Raw genomic sequence first — 11,543 nt, 5'->3', positions numbered from 1 at the left:
ACCAGGTTGCGTCCTGGCTGATGTGGACACCGAGGTATTTGAAGCTTGAGGATCAGGTTGTTGTCTCGACAGCTCTCCAGGGCCCAGTATTTCAAAACTTGTAATCCGGATCAGAATAATCCGGATAATGAAATCCTCCTTTTCTCATCAAGGTGATCCTGCTGACTTTATCTGAGTATTTCAAAACACTGGCCGGGTGGATCACCGTGATCCCGACCTGGCTGGATACGGATTACCAAGTCTCAAGTCTCCGCCTCCGGATCTGAAACATGGCGGACTACTTCACGGAAGGAGCAGCTGGGAGCGCGACTTTCACGTCAAAAATGTAAGTTTACCGTCGTCTAATGTTTAGCGGTTTAAGGACCATATGAACGCCAACCAACATATCGTGCTAGCTAACTATATGAATTGTCACGTACTGAAAACCAGGCTGTAGCGATCTCTAATTGAGCCGCGGCCATGCTAACGGTAGCTAACTCTGCTCCATTGACTTGCGTGTAAAGCAGCTAGCGGGCTAGCGGTCACTGGCTTTGTTTACGAATTTTGCGGTCCGTGGTTTGATTTACAAGGTAATTAATCTGACGTACATTATACCATAACTGTTTAAACTAACATCAACCTGTTCAGAGTTTATTAGCGTTACGTCATTGGCAACACAGCAGACTGAAAATAGGCTACATGTGTACAGACCACACACTATGTGTGTTGTGTATGAACTATGCAGTTCATTCAGAAGTGTCAGAATGCTACAGTAATGCTGGGAAAATCATGCTGTTGTCATCATGCACACAATTTCTGTGAGTATTGTGGAGTCCAAATGAAGACAAAGATATTACTCATACTCCTTCCCTTTCTTCTACTTTCAGAGCCCACTCAGCTATTAAGGACAGGGTCTGTATGATGCTGGAAATCCTTGGAAATGCTTCAATTGCAGTGATAAGTTGTTGGATTTTGTTTGAAATTGTAGTTGCATTATTTTCATGTATTATAGCTTGATCAGTGACACAATTAGATACATTTTTCCATCCTAATTTGTCTCCCTTTATGTAGAAGGCTCTCACTAAACATAATTGTGGTAATTTAAAGCAAAATAGCATCTGATTTGGTTAAGTGAAATAATCAGTTTGTACACAAACACTTACCAAATACATTGCTGCATGTTTTAAAATCCCATTGAGGAAAGTTCCAAACATTTTAAAAGTGCATTTTTAAGGTTTTGAATTAAGTCAAATTAGTCTTTGAAGCACTTTCAATTTTCATGCTTCTGATTTAACAATGTGCAGCATGATATAAACTGACACTTAAAAAAAATGCAAGAACACCCATCACATTGTTTAACCATTTAATTGGAAAAATAAAGGTTAACCACTGTATTGCGTATGGCTCTTCCAGCAGGTCCATCAGGCTGTGGTGGTGGTGGAGGCAGCAGGTCAGGGATTTCTGCGTAGGGAAGAGGTCCATCGATGGGAGCCTCCTGAAGTGGCACTCTTCTCGTTTGTGCTATGTTGTGGAGCACAATGCAGGCACAGATGATGCGACAGGCTTTCTGTGGCTCCACACGGAGATAGTTCAGGCAGGCAAATCTGCGTTTTATCACACCATTCAGGCGCTCAATTGTCCCTCTTGTTGTGGCATGGACAGTGTTGTACCTCTGCTGGGAGTCATTGGTGACAGTAGCAAAAGGGGTCATCAGCCAGGGTAGAAGGGGGTGACCGCTGTCACAGAGGAGAATGCCATCTGGGGCGGTCTGCTGGAACCTTTGGAAGAGGTGGCTTGCTCTCAAAATACGGGCATCGTGTACAGACCCAGGCCATCTCACAACGCAGTTGGTGATAACGAGGTCAGCATTTCCCACAAGCTGCACATTAATGCTGTGCCGGCCCTTTCTGTTGACATACTCCCATTCCCTGGCATGAGGTGCCTGGATATGCACATGCGTACAGTCAATAACACCAATAGTATTGGGCATCCCCCCCAATAAGAAAAACCTCCTCTTGGTCCTTGCCATTTCTTCATTTTCAGGCCATTTCACGAATTGACCCAGAAGACTCGTAAGGTCAGATGACACCGAGTGCATCACATGGCCCACTGTTGCCTTTTTCACCGCCAGTCCATCCCCGATGACTTCAAAGAAGGAACCACATGCATAGAAGCGTAGAGCTATGAGCACTTGCTCCTCCACAGTCAAGGCATGGCTCCTCAGAGTGGCACGTTCAAGGTGAGGATGAAGAATATTGCAGATGAAAGCAATATCATCTCGCCCAAATCTGTATCGTGCATAAAGCTCATCATTGGAGTAATTCTCAAGCAGGTTGGGGCGTTCAGCATAGTGTCGTGGCTTATATCTTCTCCTTTGATGTCGGTGTCTGTGTACAATTGAAGTCATTGTCTGTCTCTCCTCCTCAGGCTAAAGGAAACCGTTCTTGCTCAGAAAACCCAATTTAAGCCCCTCCCACTTAACCTGGGATACTCTCACACCTGACTGTAATTTCGCTGGCATGGTATAAAAGAGTGACTGGTTGACCAATCTACAGACCAAGTCAAAGTCATTCGTTTTTTGGGTGTCCTGTTTGATGAAAAGCTCACCTGGAGAGAACACATTGAGAGGACAAAAGACAAATGTAAAAATGTTAATAACCTTTTGAGATGCCTGTCAGGTCGTGATTGGGGTGCAACCAGGAAATCTCTATTAAACATATACCAAACCATGATGAGAACCAGATTAGACTATGGGAGTGTTGCGTATATGTCAGCAGCACAAAGTCACCTTAAGAAGCTGGATGTGGAGCAGGCTAAAGGACTCAGGGTATGTAGTGGGGCATTTAAGACCTCCCCAGTTGCAGCTCTGCAGGTTGAGATGGGGGAAGAGCCATTAAGAATAAGAAGGGTAAAGCTCATGTTGGCATACTGGGTTCACCTGCAGGGCCATAAAAGATCTCACCCAGCAAAGGCTATATTAGAGGACTGCTCAGAGCATGATAAGTCGAATTTCTGGAGCTTAGGCTGGGTTGGAAATGCTAAGGCAGAAAGTGTTGGCTTGTGCAACATGCAGTATACTCCTAATGTTTCATTACCAGAAATTCCTCCCTGGCTGTTCCCGATGCCATCAGTGGACTTTAATATCCAACAGAAGATCAAAAATAAGTCAAAGCAAGGAGTTACTGGAGTCGTGGTTCAAAAGTATATCGAACAGAATTATGCAAATACAATAGCAATATTTACAGACGGATCAAAAGAGCCAGAAACTGGGCGTACCGGAGCTGCGGTCTACATTCCGGAATATAAAGTGGCAATTAAGGAGCGAGCAACAGACAACGCATCAGTATATATACAGTTGAACTCCTGGCTATCACGCTTGCACTGAGATGGTTAGGGGGAAACAACAGGGCCAAAGCACTCATAGCATCAGATAGCTGGGCAGCCCTCAACAGTATTAAGACCATGAAGTCATGCAGGCAAGATCTGATCATGGAGATCCACCAAAAGTTATACAGCTTTCACAATAGGGGGAGAACGGTCAGATTTCTGTGGGTTCCTGCTCATGCAGGCGTTGACGGCAATGAGGATGCAGACATACTTGCAAAACAAGCACTGAGGTCACAAGCAGTAAACATCAACATCCCACTAGGGAAAGCAGAAGGAAAGACAATCATTAAATCACAAATGCGAAAAGTTTGGCAGGATTACTGGGATACAAATGAGACCGGAAGACACTTCTACAATATACAAAAACAGGTGGGGAAAGGAGGAATGGTGGGCAGGAGCAGGAAGGAGGAGGTGGTCATTACCCGCCTCAGATTAGGACACACGGCGCTTAACAGCACGCTACACCAAATCGGCAAACATCCTACTGGTGAATGCAGAATGTGTGATCAACCTGAATGTGTGCAACACGTTCTCATGGAATGCAAGGGTTATGAGAGAGAGAGGAAAGAACTAAAAGCAGCAATGCATAGGGAAAAGGTGAGCTTCACGGTAGGGAACATGTTGCAAAGATCAGAAAGCATTAGCAGGTATGTGAGCAACTACTTGAGGGAAACAGGATTAATGGATAGGGTTTAAACATTCATTTATGTATATTATTACTATTAATATGTATATATATAGGTGTGTATATATATATATAAATATAAATATATATATATATATATATATATATATATATATATATATATATATATATATATTTTTTTTTTTTTTTTTTTTTTTTCCCTTTTTCTTTTCTTTCTTTCTTTCCTTTTGTCATCTATCCTAACTGCACATCGAATGTACCACACTCCAGTCCGGTAGGTGGCGGCAATGCACCTGTAAACTGGATGCCAGCCGCCAATCAAATCCAACAGAAGAAGAAGAATCTACAGACAACATGGGGGCCCAAAGGAGTAAGGGGTTGAATTTCACGGCTGCTGAAACCCATGTATTACTGGAGGGGGTGCGACTAAACTATCACACCTTGTTTGGCACTTTCAGCACCCTTGGCCAGATCAATGTGTCTGCAAAAATTAAAGCGGAAGTTTGGGCTGCCATAACAGAAGAAGTAAATGCCACTGGCAGTGGCCAACTAAGGACGGTGGACCAAGTAAAACTTCGGAGGAAGAACTTAAAACAAAAAGCCACCAAGGACCAGGCAGAAGCAAAGAACCCCCAAACTGGGAACAAGCCCTTCAAAGGTGAGACCTGTTTTCTAGATTTATGTGCACACAGTGAAATGAGTAAATTGAGTAGTACAATTTTTTTTTATGTCCCATGTGTTAAATGTACTCATTTTATGTCGGAACTACATGTCTTATAGGAAATGTGCACTAGTTATATAGATTATATTTATATTCATACAGTAAATCTTACAGATTTATTTAAAGCCACCTCACAATTTCCAATTCTGTGGTATTCTGGAAGCCAAGAAACGACATTTCGTTCTCAAAACTCACTGCTGTTTTTTTGTACAATGACAATAAAAGTCTAATTCTAAATGTCTTAGGTGGTGAATTCTCAGAGGCTGTCCTCGACATCTTTGGAGGGGAGAGTTCCCAGGCCCTCCATGGGATTTTGCCAGCCAGTGTTGGGGAGCCAGCTGATGAGCCACTCAACCTGTCAAGTGAGTCTGTGTTCCTCACACCTGTGGAGGCTCCAGAGGGTGAACCATCAACGAGCACCAGCATTACGCCACCTGATCCTCGTCAAGAGGTTCGCGTTCCAGAGCCAGAAAGACGGAAGAGGCATGCCAGTAGTGAGGACGCTTATGAGAAGCTCCTCAAAATGGAGACCGAGAGGGCGGTCAAACAATTTGAACTTGCCAATGAACAAATCAAACTAACGCTGCTTCAGCAAAGACAAGCCGAGCTGAAGATAAAGCTGCTGGAAAAACGTCTCACCTCTGAGCTTATTTAGGTCCAGTTTTAGTTAGTGGGCACATTATTTGAGATGTCTTTGTTTTGTTATAATTGATTAAAGTTTGTTTGGACCCTGCATTCCCGTCTTTGTCTGACTAAATGTATGTTGTGTGCTTTGGTACATATGTTAAAATGTTTCTCACTAGACCGTGAGAAATAGGTCTGTATTTGTCACTCTTATTTTTAGCAGTTTCAGGAAATATAGCCAAACTAATTTGCAACACCTTAAATGTTCTTAAATTACTCCAATTTGTTTCAAGTAATGCACTGACAAATTAGATTAAGTGTAATGAACATCTTGAGTAGCAATATCTAGGAGAAGCGGAGCTGAGACATTGTCAATCCAAGTCAAATCCACCTCTGAGGTGGGATCCAAATGATCCTGAAATTTTGGTATCAAGCTGATCCGGATCTCTGCCTTACGTTTTGAAATACCCAAATCCAGCCTTTTATCTGGATTCAAGGGAGGATTGGATTACCAAAGCTGAATCCTGATCTTCAGGATCAGGATCTGTGTTGAAATTAGGGGTGGGAAAAAAAATCGATATTGCAATATATTGTTGTGCTCTCTGTCGCAATAAATAAATCGATACACTGACGGCAAATATCGATATTTTGGGTCTACGGGTTTTTTTAGACTCCTGTGGGTGCGTCTAAGGGTTTATGGTTCTCCGGAGCGGATCCGCGGGGGGCGCCTGCTGCCCGGTCTGATTGCCTATTTACGGGCAGGATTCCGAGCGGCGTGCTAGAGTTTAGAGGCTCATGGACTCACGGACTCACGGACTCTGGCATCGGGTACCCCGAGGCGGAGGACGAGGGTCCGCCGACGAGGGTCCGCCGACGTGACCCGCCGGCTCCCCTCGTTTCCCCCGCTAGAGCAGCACCGGTTCAAAAATGAGCGTCATGCGCGAATGAAGCGACTAATCCAAAATGATCAAGCGGCGCGCGTCTCACACGATTGTATTCGCGTCTATCGCGTCCGGTGTGAACGCCGCATAAGTGTGGCCGTGTGCTGGCCGGTGCTGTTGTGAGCTTCAAGCGCTTTTCACACAGCATTGAGGGCATGAAGACCCACTTTTCGGCCGGGCTCGATTGCCTATTTACGGGCAGGATTCCAGGCGGCGCGTGTTTACCGTCCGCCAGGGTCCGCATGTGTGGATCCGTGGAGCCGTGTGCTGCCCGGTGTTGCTGTGAGCTCCAAGCGGTTTTCACCCAGCTCTGAGGGCATGAGGCCCGACTTCCCAGGTACTGGATGGGTGAACATAACTCTGCACATAATTGGTTGCATACTGAAATGTGCCCAATATTTCATTTAATTCTGATGTAATTCTTATCTTGTTTAGCTATTGTTAAACTAAAACGGGCCCAAGTTATAAAACAAGTTGCTACTGACTTTTCAGTATCAGAAAGCACTGTCCTGGTTTACATAAGACATGTTATTAATGTTCATGCACTTTAATGTGTCCAGCTGGACAGTGTTTATTCATTTGTACATTGTACGAAGTTTTGGAATTTATTTTTTCTTTTTCAGTCACATATCGTGATATATCGTTGATGAAATTTCTTGCAATATATCGAATATCGCAGATATCGTGTATCGTGATATTATCATTATCGTGGGCCAAATATCGTCACAGTATCGAATCGTGAGTTACCCGTATCGTCCCACCCCTTGTTGAAATGCCCAGTTTTCAGATCAGATCAAGATTTAATCCAATCCGACCAGGATAATCCAGTCGGATCACTTTTGAAGTACTGGGCCCAGGTTCTCGAACTCTCCTCTATAGGCTCATTGTTGTTGGTTATTTTGCCAACCATGATGGTGTCGTCTGCAAACTTAATGATGGAGTTAATCTCATGGGAGGGTTTGCAGTCATGAGTGTAGAGGGAGAACAGTGAGGCACACAACACTGCGGTGCACCTGTGTTAAGTGTGATGGAAGTGGAGACATGTTTCTCCATGCATACAATCTGTGGTCTGTCGATGAGGAATTCATGGATCCAGCTGCATAGGTGTGTGTTAAGGCCCAGATGGATCAGTTTCTTGGCCAGGTTTTGGGGGGGATGGTGTTGAAAGCGGAGCTGTAGTCAATGAACAGCATCCGCTGATCCAGGTGTGTCAGGGCAGTGTGGAGGGCCAGTGACACCGCATCCTCAATTGACCTGTTTTCCATATAGGCAAATTGGTGTTGGTCCAAGGAGGGTGGGATGTTGTTTTTGATGTGTGCCAGAACAAGTCGTTCAAAGCACTTCATCACTACCGGAGTCAGCGCCACTCGTGGATAGTCGACTGTTCAGTGACCGGATTGCTGTATGTTTTGGCACAGGAGTGATTGTGGCTGACTTGAGGCAGTGTTTCAGGACCCGCCCTGGCACTCCATCTGGTCAAGTGGTTTTCAGGGCTTGATGTTGTTCAGAGCCCGTCTCACCTCGTGCAGGATCAGCACCAGCGCACCTGGCGGGTCCCCCTGCCGTGTCCGCGGTGGGCAGTTGTGACTGTCTCTGCAATCAAACCTAGCAAAGAAGCGGTTCAGGTCTTCCAGGAGGATGGGTTGGCAGTGTGTGTTGGGTTGCTGTTGTTGCCTGCGTAGCCTGTTATGGTCTTGATGCCCTGCCAGGCCGCCAGGAGTCAGCGCTGTAAAAGTGCTCGTCTATGCGCATTTTGTAGCAGCGCTTCGCTTCTTTGATGCCTTTCCTAAGTCTGGACCTGGCTGTTCTGTAGGCCACATGATTCCCTGTGTGGAAAGCAGCATCACAAGCCTTCAACAGATTAACCTCAGCTGCATTCATCCACGGTTTATGGTTGGGGGGTGTGCATATGTTCGTCTCTGATGGTACGAACTGTGGGCTTAATCCTCAGTCTCGATACAGTACAGTATCGAGCCTGCTAGCTGATCACCTGAACAACTGATCATCCTGTGCGCATGAATCCTTAGTCTCAGTTCGTCAGTCTTGTTGACAATGGTCCGGGCATTCACGGCAGGCTAGGTAAGGCTGGTTTGTCCGGGGAGCATCTTAGCCTAGTATGGATGCCAGCTTGCTTGCCTCGCTTTTGCTTCCTCTCTCGCCATGTGCAAAGGAATGTGTGCAAAATAATGCGTGTTTTTACACACCAGAATCCCCGCATTTTAGAAGAGACATCCTCGTCTACGAACTAAATCATAGATGCAAACCTTGAGTTCCAACAGTCATCTAGCTCAGGAGTCTCCAAGGCCTCTGTTCTTGGTTTCCTTATTCTAGCAGACAGCGTGATCAAATGTAGCGAATAATAAATTGGATTACTCCTATCAGCGGGTAGTCAATCTGTTGGCCGTGTGATTGAACCTAGCGCTTTATGGCCAGTAATGATTAAACAGTGAAGGGTTTTTCATGGTCTCAGCACAATTTACAGATGAGATGCAGCAGGAGGGCCGGTGATGAGGGACAAACAGAGAGACGGAGATAAACACTACAGCCACAGTTTGGCTGTATTTGCTTTGTGCCTCCTGAGCTACTGTACTGTTATAACTGTTCATGTTGGATCAAAAAAATAACACGTGGTCTTATACACCACAGGAGGCTGCTCTTCTCTATGTGTGTAAGAAATGAAAGGAACTCGTGTCAAGTTAACACTGATGGAAGTTATAATTCATAACTCAAGTTCCTTACATTCCAAGTACATTTTCTGGGGTGAACTCTGGATTCAAGCCAACCATGTTATCTGTTCCCACTGGGACTGATTTTCCTCCTGATTGCATCGATATGAAAACAGCAGCAACCTGCAGTGAAATTTGATTTCCTTTTAATATTTTAATTACTTAATTAAAGGGAAATATGCACAGGCCCTTTTTCCTCCATCCTTCAGGACGGTTCAGCTGACGCTTGTGAATGTAAACCAGTCTCCCCCCTGGAGCAAAAAGGAACTGGCATCATCTGAAAAGTAAGCATATGATAGACTAAGGCATATGATTTTAATCATATTTCACATATTAAACAGTAAATATATGCGGCTATTTCAACAAAGAAATGTCCTTTTTTCAGAAAACTCCCGTTTTCTAAAAAATCTAAAGAGCTCTGCAAAGAATCTGCATTACGTCCGCGATATGAAATGTAAAAAAATGTTGGAGAATATTGTTTAGATATGTGATAGGTAGGAAAAACAGTAATTTCCTTCTAAGTAATCAAAATCCTCTCCCGACGTAAAGCTGCTAGAATCACTTTTATTTCCATATTGATTAGGTTGACAAGGAAAGGACGGCACATTTTTTTCAGAGTTGGTTCAGATACCGGAAAAAGGCGGAGACATGTAGGGAGAAACTCAGGGTATGTTGAAGCAAACCTGCCAGCGAGCAGGTTAGGTTCACAGAGTCAGTTACTATGGTAACTAACCTAAAGGTTGAGTTACCTCTCTTTAGGATCCTTTTGTTATTTAACTGGACACTCAGCCTCCTGCCTCCAGCCGCCTGCAGCAGCGGACACTCTTCGTTGAATTTAGGAACCTTTTGTTGTTTAACTGGACACTTAGCGTTTAATTAAGACCCTATTGTCAATAAACTTAAGTCTCTTGCTCCTGGGTCCGCCTCCATTTTCCTGGCCGTAACAGAATTATCTAGCCACAAAATGGACCCAGCAGAGACCGAACGCCTGAGACTAGTACTGTCAAACCAAGGCACCCTGGTTGGTCAACATGAGACTACTTTAAAGCAGGTGTTGGAACATCTCAGGGAGCTCACCATTAGGGTAACGCAGCTCAGCGGACCGATGGACTCCCTCACGGACCTGCTCACTCAGTCTACCTCCTCTGCGGAGCCCCCACCCCTGCCAGCAGTACCACCAGCGGATGATTCCCCTGGCCTTTCAACGCCACAACCACGGGAACCATACATCCCCATCCCTGCTAGATACTCAGGCGATTTAGGGACATGTGCACAGTTTCTACACCAGTACTCGTTAGTTTTCAATCAGCAAGCTGTTACATACTCTACTCACCAAGCTAAGGTAGCTTTTGTTATGAGCCTGCTGTCTGGACAAGCTGCTGCCTGGGCTTTGGCAGTCTCTGGTCAACGCCCTGAATTGTGTTCAGACTACAGCCACTTTTCTGAAGAAATGCAGACAGTTTTTGATCATCAGGTTAAGGGGCGAGAGGCTGCAGGTCGGTTACTGAACTTGAGACAAGGAAGTCAGCCAGTCACCCAGTACGCCGTGACCTTTCAGATCTTAGCAGTGGAGAGTGGCTGGGACGAGTCCGCACTCCAAGCTGTTTTCCAGAAAGGGCTGTCAGGAGAGATTAAGGACGAATTAGCGGTAAGAGATGAAACCTCCTCATTGAAAGAGCTCAGAATGAGAGAGAGATGTAGGGAGAGAACAGATAGACAGAGGTTCCATCCACGTGCCTACTCGCCTTTTAACAACACTCCAGCGGTTCCCCTACCACCCCCCTCTCCATCGACCATATCTGAGGTTCGCTCTGGTAGACCTGCCCCAGAGCCACAAGAGGAGCCGATGCAGCTGGGACAAGCTTGAATCGCTCCAGCGGAGAGACAGCGGTGCCTCCACAATCGGCTGTGCATCTATTGTGCCCAGGAGGGACATTTCCTCGCCCTATGCCCGGAGGTGCCAAAAGACCAGGCTCAGTGAAAAGGGGGGCACTGGTGAGCTGAACTTCCTCCTCTGCCCGGGTCCAAGTCAAAGGTATGTTGCACTGGTCACAACAGACAATTCCGATCCAGGTTTTGGTGGACAGTGGGGCAGATGATAATTTCATAGACTCGAACCTCGTTGAGCATCACGGCCTCCAAGTGGTTAAACTAAAAGCACCTAAAGAGGTGCTGGCAATAGACGGCAGACAGTTCGAAGTTGTCACTCACAAAACTGAACCTTTAAAGCTAACTAAGCCACCAGGAATTCATTGAACTGTACATTATTCAATCCCCATTGACCCCCATAGTTCTTGGGTTACCTTGGCTGAAGATGCATAACCCACACATAGACTGGACTACTTCCAGTACTACTTGGAGTAATTTATGCCACGCACACTGCTTGCACTCAGCCATTCCAGAGAAAGCCCCAGTGCTCCAGTACCACCTGAAGAAATAGACTTGACTAACGTCCCCAGTGAGTATCATGACTTACAAGAAGTATTCAGCAAGGGCCGTGCCTTTTCACTTCCACCCCA

The 11,543-nt window shown here is 45.4% G+C and overlaps 1 protein-coding gene across 1 annotated transcript; it reads right to left on the bottom strand.

The window, feature by feature from the left end:
* Positions 1-1,342: 1,342 nt before the first annotated feature.
* LOC311013287 (putative nuclease HARBI1) lies at positions 1,343-2,386 on the bottom strand (the record flags this gene model as incomplete). The annotated part of the gene is made up of 1 exon (XM_084009339.1): positions 1,343-2,386. One exon carries the CDS (start codon positions 2,384-2,386, stop codon positions 1,343-1,345), a length of 1,044 nt encoding a protein of 347 aa, XP_083865465.1.
* Between the last annotated feature and the right edge of the window lie 9,157 nt (positions 2,387-11,543).

This window comes from Eutrigla gurnardus (genome assembly GCF_963514095.1).
Source record: "Eutrigla gurnardus genome assembly, chromosome: 5".
Lineage (NCBI taxonomy): Eukaryota > Metazoa > Chordata > Actinopteri > Perciformes > Triglidae > Eutrigla > Eutrigla gurnardus.
The sequence above is the reverse complement of the archived record's forward strand: the minus strand, read 5'-3'. Positions and strand labels throughout refer to the sequence as shown.